Source organism: Grammomys surdaster, unplaced genomic scaffold (genome assembly GCF_004785775.1).
Source record: "Grammomys surdaster isolate TR1022 unplaced genomic scaffold, NIH_TR_1.0 98, whole genome shotgun sequence".
NCBI lineage: Eukaryota > Metazoa > Chordata > Mammalia > Rodentia > Muridae > Grammomys > Grammomys surdaster.
This window is the reverse complement of record NW_021604577.1, coordinates 12,212,602-12,232,859: the sequence shown is the minus strand read 5'-3', so window position 1 is coordinate 12,232,859 and position 20,258 is coordinate 12,212,602. Positions and strand designations below refer to the sequence as shown.

The window sequence follows — 20,258 nt, the reverse complement described above, 5'->3', positions numbered from 1 at the left end:
TCCTCCTCCTCCTCCTCCTCCTCCTCCTCCTCCTCCTCCTCCTCCTCTTCCTCCTTGGACAAGAAAGTGAGGAGGACCTTTACCAAGCCCAGTGTCTATTCTTCAGAACTCATCAGGGGCCTTGTCCCTGTATCTGGACCAACGGGACAGCTCTCTCCTCTCATCTTTCTGAAACAGGTTTCCAGAAATAAGGTCACAGCTTCAGAGACAGTGGCTGCCTGCCTTGGAGGTCCTTCCTCTCTATATATGCAGGAAAAGAACAGGAGCAAACCGAGGCCTGGAATGGAAAGGAGATTACTTCTTGTGAGAATCGCTGACCAGGCTCTCACTAGCTGATCGCATCCCAACATGGTGTTACCAAATCTCCCAGGTCCTTCCTCTTTCTTTAGGGTAGCCTGGAAGTAGTGCCCAACACCAATCATTCCTGGTGGCCTTTTTATTTCTTCACTACCTTCCCTATCCAGTACCACCATGGCCAGGGAGAGGAGGCCGGAAACGACAGCATATTGAAGCACTCATGACATTAATTGTAGGTCCCAAGTTCCTTAGTTCCAAGCTCCTCAGCCCCCGAGTTTTAGAACCAACCTTGAGCCAGACCCTGCTTGCTGAGCAGGATTCATTCTCAGTCTTTGAGTCAGAGACTAAAGAATCACCAGCTCTACTCTGCAGAGACCACCAGTTGATTGATCGACCCTAGATTTACCTCAGTTGCTTCCCTCCACGTCCCTTTCCTTCCCAAAGTCTTGTTGGGACTTTATTCTGACCTACAGTATAACTGGTGGTGGGCCTCAATGTTAAGGGTCTTCCCAGCTCCAGTCAAGGGAAACCAGTCCGCATTTATTTTAGTGGCAGGAGCGCCAGGGACCCAACCCTCCACAGTATGATAGCAGCACAAATCAAGGAGAAAAACCACTCTATTTCTTATTTAAAAATAAGTTGCTTCATACAAGTCACTATTTAAAAATATACAAATAATGATCAAGAAACAAAATCTAGCTCTGGAATTGGCGGTGGGGCAACAATCAAGAGTTTTGGAGAAAGTCCCTTGCGTGTGTTTTTTGTTTTTGTTTTTTGCCATTGCTAGTTAGGACAACCCAGGGACCCAGGACTCAAGAAGGGCCCCCTGCAAGGGTCACCTCCTGACTTTGATGCGGCTGTAGCTCTACTGCGCCAAATAGCAATGTCCCAAGGCTAGGGTGGCTCTAGGCACCCCGCAGCAGCCTCACCAGTTCCAGGAGACCAGAGCTGGTGATGCTAAGTGCTGGTAGGCAGGGAACAGGCCTAGCGCCGAACCCGGTCCGAAAGCGGCATAGCCTGGTACTGGGCACGCCGTGGCCGGGCGTGCGCTGCACTTGTCCTGGGGCACCGCAGCGGTCCCCTCACTCCTGCCGTTGCACGGTGGCCGGTCGTGAACCAGCACGGGTACCACTACGCGGCGCAGCAGGCCGGGAGCGGCGTGCAGATCAGCTGATGCTGCCATATCGGAAGACTCTGTGACCCCTGGCGCTCGCCCACGCTTCAGCTTGTAGCGGTGGTTCTGGAACCAGATCTTGACCTGCGTGGGCGTGAGGCGCAGAAGTCGAGCCAGCTGTTCCCGCTCGGGAGCCGACAGGTAGCGCTGCTGCCGAAAGCGCCGCTCCAACTCCAAGGTCTGGGCCTTGGAGAACAGCACCCGCCGCTTCCTCCTCTTCTCCGCGTCGGAGCCGGGGGACGCCCGCCCAAGAGAAGCTAGCTGCGATGAGTCTGCGGGGCTTGTCTCCAGGCCGCTCTCATCTGAGGCTGGGAACCACAAAGCAGACATCGCCTGGTGAGAGGCCAGCCTCTGCGAGTGTCTCGGACCTGTCTCTCCCACCCTGCCTTCCACCTGGAGTCCCCATTCCCTTGCTCCGGACTATTTGCTTCGCTGGATTCACATCTGGGCACTTGCGTCTCCTACTTTTACGACCATTCTACAAAAGTAATCAGCAGACCCGAGACGATGCCCTGGAGAAACCCACCCTGAGGTTCTCTTAAAGGAGTCGCAACAGCAGCTAAGCAGGCAAACTAGTTTCCCACAAGCTGGGTCACCAATATTGGCCACCTCTGTTTTGACAAAGTTTGCAAAGTCCTGGGACACAAAAGGAAGGTGTTTCAAATCCTTAACTATCCTGACCTTTTCGGATCGCCAGATACAAAAATCACTTCCTTCCTCAGCAGTCCGGGACCAGGGATCTACTCTCGGGATGTGGACCCGGACGCACCACCTGTCAGTTTGAGGACCACAGAGCCTCTCACTTATTCTAGGGTCAAAGGAACCTGACTGGGTTGGGATCTCCGCTCTCCATCACTGAACCCAGAGGCTTGGCTGGGTTCCTCCTCTGCCCCCCACCGCAGTCCTGACTCACTCACAAGGGTAGTGACTGCGCTCCGACTCCATCCAGGCGGCGGTCTGAGGAACGCACATCTGTTGCTCGCCCCTCACCCGGGGCTGCGCGTCCTGTTCGGGTAAATTCAGGAGGCTGCGCACGGTGAAGCCGAGGCGTCCAGAGGTAGCCATGGCCGAGGAGGGGAAGAAGATGGGGGAACAGGGCAGGCCAGGAACCCAGGGGCGGCCGGGGACGCCGCTCCTAAGGATGGAAGTGGGAGGCGCTCGCCATACGCTGGCCTCAGGATGTCAGCGCCTTTGGAGGAATCCCTGTTTATATAAACAGCCCTCGCCACTCTGTAGGCTTTGAAAGCCGCGGTTGGGGTGTCCAGGGTCTTAAGTACCTGAATGAGTGCTGGTGCGAAGCCGGAGCAAGTCCGGAAGGTGCCATCTCCGCCCCCCGCCCCGCCCCGCCAGGCGCCCGCCCCCTCTGCAAGGCTACCTCCCAGAGGTCGCAGGAAGCAGGCCCGGTATTAGTGATTGTCTGATTAGACCAAAGTGGGGACAGATAATGGGGATTGTTGCCAGTGAATAACATCTTGGGTGGCGAACAGTGACCGCGGTCCTCCCAACCGAGCCCCAGCTTCCTTCTCTCAGGCTGACATGGGGCCTGGGCTGGGTGGTAGTGTTGAGGAGCACAAGTTTTGCAGGAGCCTCACCCCCGCAGTCCCCCCCACACACACACACACCCGCACCCCATGCACAATCTGAAAGGGCTGGTAGCCTGCGGGAGAGCTCCGGACCTGTGTCTGTCTCCTCAGGCTGACAAAAAACGGAGACAGCCAAAATCCAGATTCCGAAATCCCCATCTTGGTCTGGCCTCTATGGATCCTGAGTCTGGAGTTCTGTGCTGACCTCCTCCATTCAAGGACCCAAGAATGGTAGCAGTTTTAGGGAGTCCTGCCAAATCATTCAGGCTTCCTTCATATTGTCGCTCTGGCTTCTTCCCTGCCCCTCATCTCTGTGTCACCAAAGTCAGTGCCAGTTTCCGAGTTAGCGGCATAGGAAGGGGCAGTGGTCTGTGTTGCTCACTGCTTTCAGTGTAGCAGACCACAGCACAGCTGCCCCGCCTGGCATCAGAATGGGCGGATAGGCAGAATTAGCAACAGGCCCGCCCAAAAGAAATGTGCCTGGCAGGAGATTTCTCCCATGTCCTCTAGTCCCCAACAGAGCACAGATAAAATGATCCACGTGGAAGGCGGGTGGAGCGGGTAGGAGAGGCCAGATTCAGCCAGGAGCAGGAGCGGGCACATTCTGTTGGCCTCTAGCCTTCCTCTGGCTTCAGTCTAGCGCTTGAGTGCGGTCTCAGAAGCCTCTTTCCATCCAGCTAGTTATTTGGGTATCTGGTTTCTAAATTTCAGGGATGAGAGCTGCATTTGGGTAGCCGCACCCGAAAAATGGGCTTTGCTGAGGCTGAATTCGAACCTGACAAGGGCGTGGCGCCCCGACCACCCCCTCCCTCACCCAGCTTGCCCCCCACCCCCAGCTGCTGTCCTACCAAGCGTGCCTGAAGTGGCCGGTGGCATGGCGCGCTGGGTGGTCGGGCGGAGGCTAGCCCACTACAGGCCAACTGCTAGGCCACAAACAAAGGGGAAATGGAGCAGGGACACCCGGACCTGTTGGAAGCATTTGTTCCAGCAAAGATTTTGCATTTGTTCAGTCCGGAATAATGCGTGATTGACGTCTGCTCACAATGCGCTTTAGCTCGCTGGGATAAATCAGAGCTTGTCCGGTGTTGTCATGGTTTTCAATAGGATTCAATGGGATTGGGAGATCGATCGACTCTGCTGGCCGTCTTTCTGTGGCCCTGGCAATAGATTTATTAGTTATGTCTTTTTAAATGAGATTAAATTGAAATGACTGTGCTGACCTCTCTGCGGTGAAAACGCAGGCGGGAGCCAGAGGTTTGGCGAGAGGTGGTAGAGTTTTGGGGAAACCTGAGTGTAGATTCCAAGACCCTGTGTGAACTTGGAAGCTGTGCCAGGTGAGGCCTCTCAGACCTGGAAACCCGTGTGCATCCCTTCCCTGCCTCTGGCAAAATAGTCAGTCTTGAGATATTCATTCTCATATTTTCTCTCTCTCTCTCTCTCTCTCTCTCTCTCTCTCTCTCTCTCTCTCATCGGACCTCTGCCGCTCCAGCTCTCTCCCAAGACAAATAGATTTGGCATTTGGCAATTTCTTAGACTATTAGTTTCAGACTCTCATTCCCTCTCAAATTTCTTTGACCTATCTATGGTATGATTCGTTGTCAGTAGACTGTAATCCACCTTGCAGGACATTCTAGGAGTCGATGTGTCAGCTTTTCAGTTTGTGAAGGACTCTCCAGATGACTGTGCCCCCACCCCCCACCCCACCCCCACATTTAACAATTTTAGGAAGAACCAGGTTAGGAAATGTACAAGAGTCTTCCCTGGGCTGACTGACCTCTCTTAGCCTTTTAATCTATTTAACATTCGAAGACCACACTGATGTGTAGAAATAAGTAAACGACACCCTTCAGCTCTTAAGAGCTCTTCAGCTTCAAGTATTTGCTTTTACTCCCAGAGTTTGACTCCCAAGCTGCACAGCCCCTTTGCAGCAGTTGTGTTCTGAGGGAGAACTTGGATTTAGGGTGCGTTCTTAATATCACTCCCCGCTTCGTATTCTTCAGCTTCGGCCTTGTGTGCACGTATGTGTCCTGGGAAACCCTATGCTTCTTGATGATACAGAGCCCAGTCATTTCCCTGCTCAAACACATCCTTGAATATTCGCCTTCTTCCCAGGGTTCTTTTCTGAAACTTTACATCCACTCTTTCCCAGAGTCTGCGCCCAAAAACACCCGAGGAGGTTGTCCCCTGAAAACTATGCCTTCTGAAAAAAATGGAGAGGAGACACTCCTGAGAGGAAGGGACTCTCTGCACTGCCTCTTCTACCTTAAAGAATCAAAGACTTAAGTGTAGAAAACTATTTGGATACTAGGCCAGTAGGAAAAGAGTGAGAAGACCATGACTCTTGGCATACAGGAGATACAGATGTGTGTATCCTTCCTCTAGCCCCATACACAAGGGATTCTTGAAATTACAAGTTAATATCTATCTTTCTTATGGGGCATTTTTTTTCTAGATTTTCAAATGTTGGTTGGTGTTTTAGTCTGCAATTCGGCACAGTGTGTGAGTATTATTGCTTCATTGTGAGGGTTTGTTTCTCTGCAGTTGGGTCTAGTACATCCTAACTGGAGTAAGCTTTAATCTGATATGGTGAGAATGTTTGAACCATTCACACATTCCAAGTCTTATGCAGAGATCCTCATCATAGCAGAATGCTTAAGAAGTTACAACTAGGAAGTTCCAAAAATGAAACGAAAGTATCTTCATCTTTGGGGGAGGGGAATTGTGTCTTTAAATCCTCCTGCTCCTGCTCCTCCTCCTGCTCTTCCTCCTCCTCCTCCTCCTCCCCCTCTTCCTCCTCCTCATCCTCTTCTTTCTCCTTCTTCTCCTCCTCCTCCTCTTCCTCCTTTTCCTCCTCTTCCTCCTTTTCCTCCTCTTCCTCCCCCTCCCCTCCCCCTCCCCCTCCCTCCTCCTCCTCCTCCTCCTCCTTTATAGATTCCTGCAACTCTACACAGTGCTGGAGAGAGGCAATGCTGTGGAATCCTCTTGCCAGAGGATGGAGGGCCCTCCACTACCAGGACATTTCCCTCACAACAACTGCTCTCCCTTCTTTTTCAATTGTCAGTTAAAATAGCAAAAGGGGGGCTGGGGAGATGGCTAGTGGTTAAGAGGACTGGTTGATCTTCTAGAAGTCCTGAGTTCAGTTCTCAGCAACCACACGGTGGCTCACAACCATCTGTATTGGGATCTGATGCCCTCTTCTGGTGTGTCTGAAGACAGCAACAGTGTACTCAGACATAAAATAAATAAATACATCTTTTTAAAAAATAGCAAAAGGAAAATAAAAATGGGTCTTTGGCACCTGAAGAAGCATCAGAGGATGATCTCAGTTCGTATAATAGCTAGGAAAGACAGCATTTAAGAATGAGATCTCTTCAGCTTTCACTCTGGAAACTAGTTGGCTTGAATAAAAATCTCTCTTTTAATGACTAATAATCAATCACTTGGTGATGTGCTCAGCCTGGTTGTAGTTCTTTCCTAGCTGTGTGGATGATGTACGCCCAGATGACAAAAGACAGTGGTTACTTTCAGGCTAGGAATTTGGTCCATCTTTGAAACTGGCTTTAGATTTTATCGCTTAATGTCAAGTAACAAAATATGGGATGCTCTATATTAAGTCTCTTAAAATCAGGCTTTTGCACTGCTGTCGCTGTTGTTCCTGGTCTCTGGGGAAAAAAGGTTTTTCTTTTTCGCTTATGTTCACACAGTTGATTAAGTAGACACTATAATACATTATATCTACTGGACACTTACATCTGTATCTACATCTATATGTTCTGTTAGAACTCTGTTAAACTAACTGCCCTTGCATTCCACTTCCTAAAAGTTCAACAAAGTAAGATTTTAATTTTTAAAACTGGTTCATTTATTAACTCTTCTGATGGTTTTCATGTCTTCCAGTGGCATAAAAGTATTTGTTCTGACATTGTTTGTAAATTGTCGGAATCAAAATAACTACACAATACACCAAACATTATTTGTCTAGATCTAAAATTTTTACTTCTGTTTCATCTTTTTTTTGTGAAGGGTACTTTGTTAAATGTATAAACATAAATTTGACTGCTATAAATAAGTAAATTATGTTATAGAATGCATATATATACATACATATGTAATTTGACTTGTATAAATATAGATTATAAAATACAGAATCCTTTCTGAGTTTTACAAAACAAAAGATCCAGGTCTTAGATCAGTCACACCTGAAGTTATTAATAGAGAAGAACACACTCAGTATTATATATAGCTTATGTATAGTGTTATTTAAGGACAAGGAAGACAGACCCCAGGCCACATTTTATGACCAGTACCTTGCACAGACTAATGTACATGCTGAAAACCAACCACTGGCACTTTAGTCGAAGCTTTTAAAACAAGCTACCCATACCGTATAAAAAACACTGTAATGCGCCCCTTAAAAATATCATTGCTATGTTTTGAGATCAACTTCAAGCATTTACTGCACATTATTAAAGTGAGATATTATTCTTTTTATTGGCAGTAGTTTAAACTGCATATCAAAGTAGTCGTTCTGGATAAGTGTTTATTGAAATTTTATTAAGGCGATTTCTCAAGGACTGAAGATTCAAATATTCAGTTTTGAAAGCACTAATAATCACTTTAGGTTTTGAACATTTGAGAATGTTTCACTGCGTGCTTACCCTTGTAGTTCATCCTGAGTCAGGATAGCTTAGCCAGGAGAACTGGGGCTTATGGAGAGCCTTGAACACAGACTGTGGTAGCCTGGGAGGAAAGCCAGCACCTTAGTAGACAGTATTAGAAAGAAGGGTGAATTAGGCTAAAGAAGGAGTAAGCTCACTTAAAGCTACAGTCTGACAATTTCAGGGAAGAAAAGCATGGGTGGAATATTCCACATGACAGTGGTCCTTTTCCCCCTAGTTTTTGATATTTTTGAAAATCAACTACAGTAAATAAACTTTGGCTTTTAAACTCTCAGTTTGTGCTATTTAGGTTATTCTTCAATTGTTCTTTGGAAAAATATTTCTCCTTATCCGAGGGGAGGTGGGAAAAATGTCTTGCAGCAAAGTGAAAAAGAAAAAAAAACCCTCTGTCTGTTTTCCTGCAACTCTGGGAATCCCCTACCCTGCATAGGTGGCTGCCTTTGTGTTCTTGATTTAATGGGTGTTTACACTGAAGTCACATAACACACAAAGGAAACAACACAAAATAAAAATGTCCTTCGTGTTCTGTTTTTCAATCATTTGTGTGGAGGAGGCTCTTGGCCTTTATCACTGTCAGTGAAAAGTCCCTCATTGGAAGAGACATTCCACTCACCCTGTTTCTGTGCCCAGGGAGCTCGCCATGGAAACTGCCTCTGGAGCCCACAGGCAAATACGTATATAAATGACGAGGCTAAATACTGTGCATTTTAGTTTAGCTTTATCAAAGACAAGGATGAAGAAAGGTGTTTAGAAAGTCTTGAAACCTATTATTTTGGCTTGTCTTTTCTTGAACCAACCAATCAATAAGTAAATTACAATAAACAAATAAAAGATTTTACTATCGACATCAATAAAACCAACCAAGGACAATTAGTTACTTGTAAATTGAACTTATTCCAGTTAGGAAATAACTTAGAAATTACTTGATTTAAGCATAGTCTCCCAAATTCTAAAACATATCCGTACTATGTATTTAATACACTTTTCATGTCCGGTAAAACAATAGTTTTTATAGATGGCTTTAAAAATGATAGCTTCATTATCTCTAAGATAATAAATTTATCACTAATACATACTTATATTTTTTTCTGAGTAGATTTGAGCTTTAAGGGAAACATACAAACACCCTAGAGTTTCTTCTCCTGAACGTGTTTCTTGTACAATGGCTCCATCCTTAAATACGACTGGCTTATCCTTAAAACATCACTTTTTGCTCTGTCACATGGAACCTGCGGAATGGGAAAGCACCTCAGAAAGCCTCCTTTTTTTTTTTTTCTATTTCATCCTTTTGGCAGGCTCTCATTTAACTTGGAACTAACTCTGTGTTTCTCCCCTTAGGGTTTCCAGCCGCTCTCCTCCCAGCTCGCCTCTGTCATGGTCCACATGGTGTGAGAGCAATGAGGATCAGTGAGTGACACGTCCACCCTGAGCAGAGGGTCTGATTGCTCATTTTCACCACTGGCTCATTACACTACATCATCAATCTGTTCATACCGGACTATTCTAGATGGCTACAGCATCAAGACACACACATTTTTGGGTCTGTCACCCAAACACAGTTCTTCACTTGGTTGATAGAAGTGGGTGTTTTGCATGATAGCTGCTTCTTTGGTTCTGTTATTTGAGCGAAATCAAAATCTTACTTTTTTTCAAATGTAAACACCACAAAGAAAGCAACAGTGTGATCACACACAGAAGGGAGAGCAGACCCACGGTTCTGGAATTCATATGCACTTTTGGAATATTATCAAAGAAGGAGCAGACAAGGTCCCTCTGTAGGGTTGCTCTATTGCATCTTGTTTCAACAGAAGAGGTTTGCAACTGAAAAGTGGCTGTTCGTCATCGAAGCTGTTTTTAATTTATGAGGTTTCTGATCCCATAAGAGCTCAGGTGACTTGGAGAGTGGAGGGAGAAAAAGAATAAGAATAGAGTATATTTTTGCTTTAGGATCAGACTGTTTCTTTGGTAATTGATATTTCCTATGGAAATTTGTTTCTAAAACTACTCTTTTTCAGTTCTGACTTCATTCATGAGAACTTTCTGAGCCACAGGGAGAAAACTGTGGCAAACACGCCTGTGTATCAGGGATTGTTTCCAAGTGTGCTGTTCTTAAATGAACTACTGGAACATAGCACAGAGTGATTGCTGAGAATCAGACATTTCTTTTAATAAACCCACCTTCTACCCTGGATGCTTGTTCCCTTTAAGCCAAAGAATTAAGCTCCAAAACAACTTTAGAAGGAGCAAATCAAATAAAATAAGGACATAAACATACTATTCCTGATCATTACAAACTGATCATCCATCAGTGAACCTCGCAGCAGCCCAGATGCTACAACTCCAGGAGTTACACAGTATGATTGCAAGCCAGAATTCCAGAAGTTGCACAGTATCATTGGCAAGCGTTCCCTTGTAAATTTGCCTTTCTGGTTTCTTCTTTAAGGATTCCAGAATTCTGGTTCCAGAAATTTTAATCATTTGTTTTACTGACCAATAATAAAAGCACTCAACTTTCTCTTTTCATGATCCAGTTTTTTGTTATTGAGATTTCTTTTTCTTTCTTTCTTTCTTTCTTTCTTTCTTTCTTTCTTTCTTTCCTTCCTTCCTTCCTTCCTTCCTTCCTTCCTTCTTTCTTTCTTTCTTTCTTTCTTTCTTTCTTTCTTTCTTTCTTATATTAAAATCCTAGAAAATTCAGAGCAAATCCTGGTTATCCCTTCATATGACTGATCACAAGGGCATTCCTAAGGGCAGCCTGAGATGGAGAGTAACACCTGCTAGGGCTAGTGTCTCTAACCAGTGTGAGGTAGTTGTGTGAATGGAGGTCCAGGTGACAAACTGAAAGAATAGAAGGGGTTTGGTGATCTGCAAAAGCTAGACTAGCCCGCCTCTCCCAGCTGGAAGGTAGGAAAGAGAACAAGGTGCAGTAAGGTTGAAAATTTATGGACTGAAATACCATAGCAGAGAGATGACTTTGTGGTTCTGTTCAGATACCAGCTTAGGGGCCTGGGGCCTGTATATTTTAGACATCGGTGTAGGGACAGCAACGAATGTCTCAGAATCCTGTTGGGGTTTTGTTAGCATCTCAGTGACCAGCAGAGTGTGATTTCACATGATTTAAGTTGTATTTGTTTCCAAACAACTTCGTCCCTTACAATGCTAATTGGGTGTCACAGAAACCCCTTTAAAAGGTGCAGTTTTTAAAGTTAAATCTCCTTAGCAATGAACATAGATTGAAAACCAGTTAAAAGCCACTGAGAACAAATGAGTCTTAAATCGGGGATGAAACAAAGGGAAGGTGGGGGTGCACCCCCTAATGTCAATAGGCAGACAGCCCCACGTGCACAATGGGCTTGGGAGGGACCACCCAAGGTGATTCCAGTCAATTCTGGAGGCTGACAGAGACCTGGAGCCTGTGGTTTAGCTAGGCTAGCCACCCAGGGTCCTATCAGGATGGACAGAAAATTGTCTCATTCCATGCTACATTGTATCCACAGACAATTTTTTTTTCTTCCAAGGACAACAAAAATATCAATAGGTCTGCTTGCTGGCTGCTGTGGCCAGCTGTCACATTCTTGGAGAAAATGAAGCCTATTACTGAGACTGATGAGTGCTAACTAGACCAGAGTCAATTGAATTACACAAATATACAAGCCCTGTGTCCCCACTGCAAGGCTGCCACCCACATAGCTTTACTATCAGTAGCTTACTGGTCTCTCTTGAGGCAGAAGTTTCAATTGTAACCCACAAAAATATACAGTATGGAATTCATGAGCACCAGACATGGGCTGGCACTAAGACTTATCTAGTCAAACATAAGGAATAGCCCAGACTAGGCAATCTGAGTTTTCTTTTTAACACCCACCACATTTTGGAATCACATAGACGGACTAGAACTAGGTTTAACGTCTGGGTCCCTCAGTACAACCTGAGTCAAGTTGCACATCACACCAGTTTTTTACATATAAAAATACACGTGTTTTGGTTCACATCTAGCGAAGTGTTATGAGCACCAGCAGCAGTGCTTTCCCACGCTTAGTAAGCGCTCTACAAATTATGCCGTTTATTGTTCTTATTACCGCTATTATATTTTATCATATAAGCTTCAACTATATGAGTAAATTTTATCTAATTATTGCTTTTGTACTAATGGATTTGGGGAAGTGAGATATATAAGGAGTTGAGTTTTACTTTTATGAGGTCCTGTGAGATGTTTAGGTTCATCAAGCCACATAACTAACAAGAACAGTTTGGCCCTTTTTTTTCCAGAAGAACACACACATGTGCACACGCACACACAAACGCACACGAGAGAGACAGAGACAGAGAGAGACAGAGACAGAGGGACAGAGGGACAGAGACAGACACACAGAGAGTCAGAGAGAATGTGAATGATTTGACCAGTACTTCAAGAACTAGATCGGGAGCCCAGATTTCTTTAGCCTATGGCTTTTTCCACTTAAGCTTTCCCTACACTGAGTCTAGAAGTAGCTTTTCTTCCCCTTACAGAGTAAGGCAAATGCCTCCTCTGGAAGAAAGTTCTTAGATCTAGCAACGCTACCCACACTTCCCATCTCAGGTGTTCAACTCCAGCCCGAGTTGTCTAGAGAATCAGCAAACTCACCACGCTTCTGTGATTAGAGGGAGCTCTGATGTTTTCACTTTTAGGACCTCTGCAGCTGCCCTACCCTGACCCCCACCAAGCTTCTGGAGTTCAGGATGTGCGCTTTCTAGTGTATGAAGCCCTGAGGTAGCATTTGGATCATCTTGATTCACCCAGAACATCTTCTAGTAAAGTCCTTTCTCTTCAGCACATATGAAGCAGTATGTAAGAGTCGACTCAGATGAATTAGAAATAAGTGTATGTGTCTAGAAAGGAACAGAAGCAGATCAATACTGATTGCTTAAGGAAAGCAAGGGGAAATGCAGTAAGATTAAAGGGGCTTCAAAGGAGAAAGAATTTGTGCTCACTGGGAACAACCAAGAAGAGGAAGGATGCTGCTGCTCACACTACTTTTCCTGGAAGATATGCAAATGAGCTGGGAAGAGGTTTTTTTGTTTGTTTGCTTGTTTTTTCCCTCTCTCCCCTGGGCCTGCTTTCCAGAGTCTGGAAAGTCAACACTGCAGAGAGAAGTGAGCTCCCTGCCAGCCTACCCTTAAAGCTCAGGACGCACATTCTACCCCATTCTGTAGTCTAACATGAGAATTTCTGGTTTCACTGGAGACTCAGTGGTGTCATGTGATGTTTTCCTGGAAACTGTCCTATAAGAGGATATTTTGCTGAAGCAGACACTTGAGAGGATGTTTTGCTGAGAACAGACACGTAGTGTTTTTCTGGAAGTTGCCTGGTGTAAGGACATGTGATGTTTTGCTGGAACAGATGCTTGAGAGGACACATGATGTCTGGCAAAGGTATAAGTACAACCCAACAGATAGAGGCTGATGCTCAGCAGCTCTTCGCTGGTCTTCCTTAGGATTCTCCCAGGCTGGTCTTCACTGATGACACTTTGGCATTGGTGTTTCCTTAGGCTTCTCTGAGGCTGGTCTTCACTGATGACGCTTTGGCATCAGTTCACCTTGCCTTCGTTGCTGATCTTCACCTGTCGTGACTTCATAGAGAGAAACTCACCTAGGAACTTCTGGGGGTGTTCTGGCTACCTCTTGCTGCTTCCTGGGGCTCATGCCAATCGGTGGAGTCTTGCAGTTTTTTTCCTGGATTGAGCCACTGCTACTGATTGAATTTAGTGTTTGTAGAATAGACTTGACTGCTTCTGCTGATTTGTGTTTGGCATTTTGCTAGTGGACTTGACTGCTGACAACAAATACTGGAATCACCTCAGAGAACTAATTATAAACAGGTCCATAACCAACCCCTGTTTCCTATTAATTTTTTCTCCAACCTCTGGTGGGTGGTGGGCTAAAGGGATGTTGACGTTTTAAAACATTATAATTAAAGTAGGTTTCAAAAATCTAAGCCTACAATAGTCAAAAGCGTTTTTCTTTTAGTTGCTCCTTGAATATTTCAAATGTGTTAATTCCTCCTTCCTTACTAGATTGTAAGCCTTTTCAGACACCCTGCTCTGCATAACTTTTGTAGTCTCAAAAACTATTCTTCATTTTTTTAGAGGGAGTTGTTAGTACAAGAATAAATGACTGAGCTGCCTGGTGGTGCACACCTTTAATCCCAGTATTCAGGAAGCAGAGGCAGGCAGATCTCTGAGTCCAAGGTCAGCCTGGTCTATAGAGTGAGTTCTAGGATGGTCAGGGCTACACAGAAAAGCCCATCTTAAAAAACAAACAGTTGAATATAATGAAAATAGATTGTTTTAGGTGGTAAAACATTGCATCATAAAGAACTATAGTTGAGTGTTGCACTACTGTACAACACTAGTTAGGTATGAATGTAAGTGTGGTTTAATTTCCCACCCAGCAGAACAGTATAAAACCACTTCCTGCTTGAGGTATTGTGGGATGCCACAGGCAGATTAGAGAAAGAGGTCGGCTTTGAAAAAAAGGGCAATCCTTTGACTCTCAGAGCAAAGTTCTTCTCTCCCTTTGAACTGAGGAAGACACAATAGATGATAACAGCTGATTCAGAATAGTTAACAGTTTAGTGTATAAATATGTAAACATGGGTAAGTGTGTATTTAGACAATTTAAAGTGTGTCTCATTTACCCAATTATAAACAGCTGTCTGAGAGCAATTACGGTTTATCATGTAAATGCTTATTTGCATAATTCAAAATATGAATATTATTTGCTTGATAAAGACTGTAAATAAATGGCAAACTGAACTTTCTCATGCTTAGAGTTTTATGGCATCCTAGAGAACTGGAAAAGGAGCGTTTTGTTCAAAATGATACCTGATTTTACTAATTCTAGAAGGTCTAAATAACCACTAATTTAATGAGAAAAGGTAAAAGTTTTAAAATAAGGATGTCTGGCTGGCTGAAGAGTAAGGGAAGAAAGAGGTCATATCCCTTGCTAGTCATTTCTGGGAATTTCCTATTCAAGGATGGTGAATCACCTTAGGATTATTTGCACTGATGGGAGTCTTTAACAGTGAAAAATTTTAGGATAATTAGCAATTTTTTGTTTCATAACTTGATATAGACAGTTTCCCAATAAATAATATCTCATTCCTTAAAACTGTGGATCACTAAGTGAGTAAGTATAGTTCTAAGTATAGTAAGGAACTTTTTTTTGTCTTTAAATATAAAACTATTTAGCCCAGGTATGGGGCACACACTGTTAACTGTAGCATCTCTGGAGGTAGAGGCAGGTGAATCTCTTAGTTCAAGTTCCAGGCTAGTCTGGGCTACATAGCTAGTTCCAGACCAGCCAAGAATTCACAGTGAGACCCCACCCTGCTCAAAATGTATATAATCATTCTGTTTTGATGGAAACAAGTAATAAAATATGAAGATTTTGTATATTTTATGGTTGAGGAGATGGCTCAGCAGTCAGAGTTTGCCTGGTGACCTAAACAAGATCCCTGAAGCCCAGAAACTTATGTAAAATCCTGGATGCATCCTGGAATTCCTATAAGGATTTAGAAGGAGAACCAGTGGAAGCTTTGGGCCAGCTAGTCTGAAATACACCTCGAAAACAAAAGAGAGCAGCTTCAACAGGCGGAAAGCAAAGACCTCCTCCTGGAAGTTGTTCTTTGACCTCTACAGTTGTATGTGCCCCACTAATAATTAATTTGTTGATTGATTAAAATAATAATTTCACATTTTTCACTGCTTAAAGCAACCTATATTGGTTCTCTCGTAGTTCTTGGGGTGTGTGAAGGGTGAGATCAAGCTGTGAGCGGGGCCAGGCCGAGTGATACTCACCTCTAATCCCTGCACTCTGCAAACAGCAGGTGGATCTCCATGCTTCTGAGGCCAGCCTGGTCGACGCAGAATCCTCCAGGCCAGCTGTGGCTACATAATGAAATCTTATGCTTAATATGAGCAGAGCTTTGAATCCTTGAGAGCTTCTAGGAAAGTGTCTTTCCTTGCCCTTCCCTTGTCTGGTGCTCCACCACTCCTCAGGCCTCTTCTTTATAGACTCACACAATGGCCTCTCAGGGCTGCCTCATGGGCCTTCCAACTTTGCTACACGTTGCCTAGCCTCAGTGGCTTTCAGAAATCACGAGGAGAAATCTACAATCCTCTAAATCTTGGATCCTTCTTGCCTCCAAATCCAGTCCCACGTGGAAAGTTTGACTGTCAGTTTGGGGTGGGCCCTCACCCCCTCAGATCACCGGAACAGCAGCTTTCACGTGTAATTGCTCTCTAGGAGAAAAGACTTAGGCTCTCTCCTTTCATAAATCGGAGTTTTAGCCGGGCGGGGTCTTGTCCTAGGAAGGCTTTTCTCTTTTTGAAGCAGAGTAGGGGCGTTAATAGTGCTGATTTCAACACTCACAGCCTCTCTGTCAGAATACATCTCGGCTGCCCCGTTCACTTTTCTCGTACTCGCTTCCTCTCTCAGATGCACACTCTATATTTCTTTCTGCCAGACTTGCTCTTATTCACTGTAGACCTATATAAAGTAATCAGCAACAACCAATCCATACACTCAATGATATCCTCTCGAGCAAATTAGATCATTACTTTTTAGTTTATCCTCACATAAGTTGTCAGGACATGGGCAGAAAACAGTCAAATTCTTTGCCCGAGTGCAGTACAAATGGCCTCTGTCACAGGTACTGATTAGAGTTTTTGTTCCCCTATGAAACTTCATGAGCTGGACCGTCACCATCTGTGTTACCCTCAGCTGTATTGTTTTCTAGGCTTTACCTAGGATGGTCCACTAATCTCTGTTTACAGCATTCAGTCACATTTCCAGTCTAAAGATCCAAAGTCTTCCACACTCCTTGGCAAAAGACAGGGCCAGTTTTCTCACAGGCACAACCCCACTCTAGGTACCAGCTTCAGTTAGTCATTCTTCTGTCGCTGCAATATGATGTGAATGACATGATCAAACATAACATGCAGAAGAAAGAATTTATTTTGGCATATGTTTCCAGAGGTCTAGAGTCTGTGGTGGTGGGGGATGCCGAGGCACGTCAGCAGGAGCAGGAACCTGAAAGATAATTCTATCTGCATGGAAACGCACACACAAAAAGGGGTGGGGAGAGAGAGAGAGAGAGAGAGAGAGAGAGAGAGAGAGAGAGAGAGAGGTATTATATAACCATATGGCACAGTCAAGGAATATGTATTATGCTTCCATTATGTGAAGTTATCTTGACAAGAACTCTATTAACCAGACTATCTACTTAACCAGAATGCCTTACTGTTTCATTAGTTTTTGCAGACCAGATTTCATAGTCTTTCCTTGATATTAATGTGTCACAAGGTTCTTCTTGTTACCTTTCTGACACTGACAATGGAAGGATTTTCCAAATGGACTGATTCTCTCCCTACAGCAGCTCTTTATTGCGCTCTGGGACCAATGAGTGCCTTTTTTAGGCTATTCTTTCTATACTTCTTCAAAGCAATGATTTTATCCCAAGCATTTAAATTTAAAAATTATTTACTCATGATTATCATTGTATGTGAGTGTTGGTGTGTGAGGGAGGGGTGTACATTGCCATAGTACACATATGGTGGTCAGCAGACAATCTCGTGGAGTTCGTTCTCTTTCAGCCTTTACATGGGTTTTGAGGGTTGGACCCAGGTTGCCTGGCTTTTATGACTACAGCCTTTACCTGCTGAACTTCCTCACTGGCCCCACACCAAGCATCTTGGTAGACACTTTATAAAAGTCAGCTCAGATGTCATAGTCATGGTAATATTTTGATGTTTTTTGATATCACCATTTTATAGATGAAACGACCAAAACTCCTATAGGACATGTGTAAGGCCCATATCTTTGTAAGAACGGCCTGGCAGTTGGCTCCAAACTGTCACTTTCTGGTTTTCTAATAATTCCAGCCCAGGATATAATATTCTCTGTTCATGTTCTCTGTGATTCTTCTGCCTCGGATGTTTTGACATCTGGCTGACCTCGGCTAAGCATCTTCTGTGCCCAGGAAAGGAATATCAGTTAAAATTTTGGAGACTTATATCGATCGGGAAAGCACTTACTGCATCATTTCCTCAGAGACTCTTGTAGGTGGGCTCCTCAAAAAATCATGGCAGAGAAAAATCAGAGCACCATAGTGCTTCCAAAAGAGAAAGCAAGCCCCAAAAGCTGAGAACGGGCTCAAGAACTGGCCACAGACTTTTCTGGTAAGAAGAGTAACCAGAAGATGAAATGCCAAGTGGGAGGGGCCTGCCCCACACCAAGAGGTGTTTGGTGATGCTGACCAAGGAGAAAAGCAGTACTGAAAACCTTGTACCCAACTGTAGCGGTCAGAGCCCTGCAACGTCAGACTTGCTCTCAGCTCGCTGCAGCTTCGGCTCCTCTGACGTCATCATCACGTCATCATCGTGCAGCTTGAGCTCCTCTGACGTCATCATCGTGCAACTTGAGCTCCTCTGCCGGCATCGTGCAGCCTCTCTGCTTTCTCTAATTTTATGAGAGCAAAGGAGTGGTTGCCATCCATGCCTTCTGTATGGATCTGTCAGCACAGACGGATAGTAGATCTATTGAGACAAAGGCCTACTCCTCACTGACTTCACCTGCAGTGCCCAAGGAGCTCTAAAACCTTATCTACTCAGTCCTCAGGTCTAATAAACATAAGTAAATGGGAAAATCCAACTGATGAGCTAGGGAGTTTTCTTATTTCCTTATTACATTTATTTGTTTGGTGAGTGTGTGTGTGTGTGTGTGTGTGTGTGTATACTACAATTACATGTGGTTGTACTTGCAGGTGCCAGGGTGTGTGTGGCGGTCAGAGAATAATTAAATTAGTCAATCAATTGATCAATTAATCAATGTAATAAACTTTATTTGCTTTTCGTATTAAACAAAGGGCATGGTTTACTCATTCCTAATATCTCCCCACTCCATGAAAAAGATTCTATACCTTTTATATTATATTGTAAGACTCATTTGCTACAAAATGCTTAAAGAACTGTTTTGGGGCCAATTCTAGTGTTAAGGAAGATGTACATAGTTGGTATTTAATGCTAGCTTTCTAGGTTCCTGTTTCCTTGTTATTTTTCCATCCTCCTCTGACCCTCCTTCCCCCATGTATATGTGTGTGCTAGCTGTTGAAAGTAAAATCTGGAATGGAGGTCAGATTTCTGTGGTTCCACAATCATCTGTGGTGAAAGCAACCCCATTCCAGTGCTTTGTCATAGAACAGCATTTTCTTCTGTCAGTGGAAAGAAAACACAATAAGTGTTTTACGGCACCTACCAGTAAAGAAGCGACAGATAGGTCTGGAAAGTGAAGAGGGATTTGCACACTGGCATAAAAAATGAACTTCTTCTGCTCTTAAACTGTTCTAAGTCTTCACTGAGCCATGGTCTAAAACAATGGATTCCAAACACCAATTTCATCGTAAAGTCTCAAATGTGCCCCAAAGCCTTTTCTCCTGTGTTTCTGCTGGTACAGCTTATGGATTAGTCAAGTCCCCAGTCGTGGCACCAGGATGGCACATAGGTGGCTCTTACCATGCGTTACTAGCAGTGTGCAATTTACCATGTTGCAGGCCGGCCTATGAAGCAGAGCATGTGCAGAGATTGGAAAGTTCCTAGCCTCAAGTTTTTCTCTGAGCGGTGTGTATAAGGAAGCCAGCAAGGATGGCAAGGGTGTGGCTAATGCCAGACCTGAAGCATGCAGCCTGTTCTCCCAATGCACAGGCAGCTAAGTGGCACACAACTTACTCTTTATTCTCTAGAGATGAAGAATGTGAAGACAGTGGAGGAGACATTGTTCTTCATAGAGGTGCTTGGTGCTAACTGTAATACTTGGCTGGGGTATGTAGGCTTTGGCAAACCCACTTAGTTTTACATCTTATTCCAATAGAAATACTATGAGTATACAGACACACTCTAAACAAACAAACCAACAAAGCAACACACAAGTGTACTAACGTAAGAAAACTCAGCCAGCTCACCAGCACTTGTGCAATAGCGCAAATGCTTAGGAAACTGCTCTATAAGAAATCCAAGCATGTCGGCCACTATGATCAGTCAGCAGCAGCAGCAGCAGCAGCAGCAGCAGCAGCAGCAGCAGCAGCAGCGTAGGACGTGGGCATTGGTATGACAGACAGGAGCCAGAGTCAGTTTAGACCAGAGAGATCTTCTCTGGCATACTTCCCTGGAGATATCTAAATTTCTCACAAGTATGTTTGGAGTTCTAGGGTTAACTGCCTAGAGGTAAGAGGCTGAACCCATAATCTCCTAAATTCCTTCTAGCTCTGAGAAAATTCCCACTTGAAAGCAAACAAACTCAGTCTCAGTCTTGGACACAGAGCCTTCACAGAACTCCTTCCATTCAGCCTTATGTCAATAACCAAAGAAAGATTTCTTCCTGTTCTCTGGATGTTTCAATGGTCAACACTCACACACTGAGAACAGTTTCTTTAATAAGGTTAAACTTTTTACTTAGCCAGTACATGTATTAATGTATTTTTAAAAAGACTTC

At 44.4% G+C, this 20,258-nt stretch overlaps 1 protein-coding gene across 1 annotated transcript; it reads right to left on the bottom strand.

The window, feature by feature from the left end:
- Window positions 1-924: 924 nt before the first annotated feature.
- Nkx2-8 (NK2 homeobox 8) lies at window positions 925-2,759 on the bottom strand. Its single transcript, XM_028781491.1, has 2 exons — window positions 2,389-2,759; window positions 925-1,779 (listed from the first exon to the last, which is right to left on the bottom strand). The coding sequence occupies exons 1-2, from the start codon at window positions 2,534-2,536 to the stop codon at window positions 1,223-1,225; spliced, it is 705 nt and encodes a 234-aa protein (XP_028637324.1). The 5' UTR covers window positions 2,537-2,759; the 3' UTR covers window positions 925-1,222.
- Between the last annotated feature and the right edge of the window lie 17,499 nt (window positions 2,760-20,258).

Coding starts and splice junctions, on each gene's coding strand:
- Nkx2-8 (XM_028781491.1), bottom strand. CDS start 2,536: ATGGCTACCTCTGGACGCCTCGGCTTCACCGTGCGCAGCCTCCTGAAT. Junction 1,780..2,388: donor GGAGCGCAGTCACTACCCTT/GTGAGTGAGTCA, acceptor TGTGGTTCCCAG/CCTCAGATGAGAGCGGCCTG.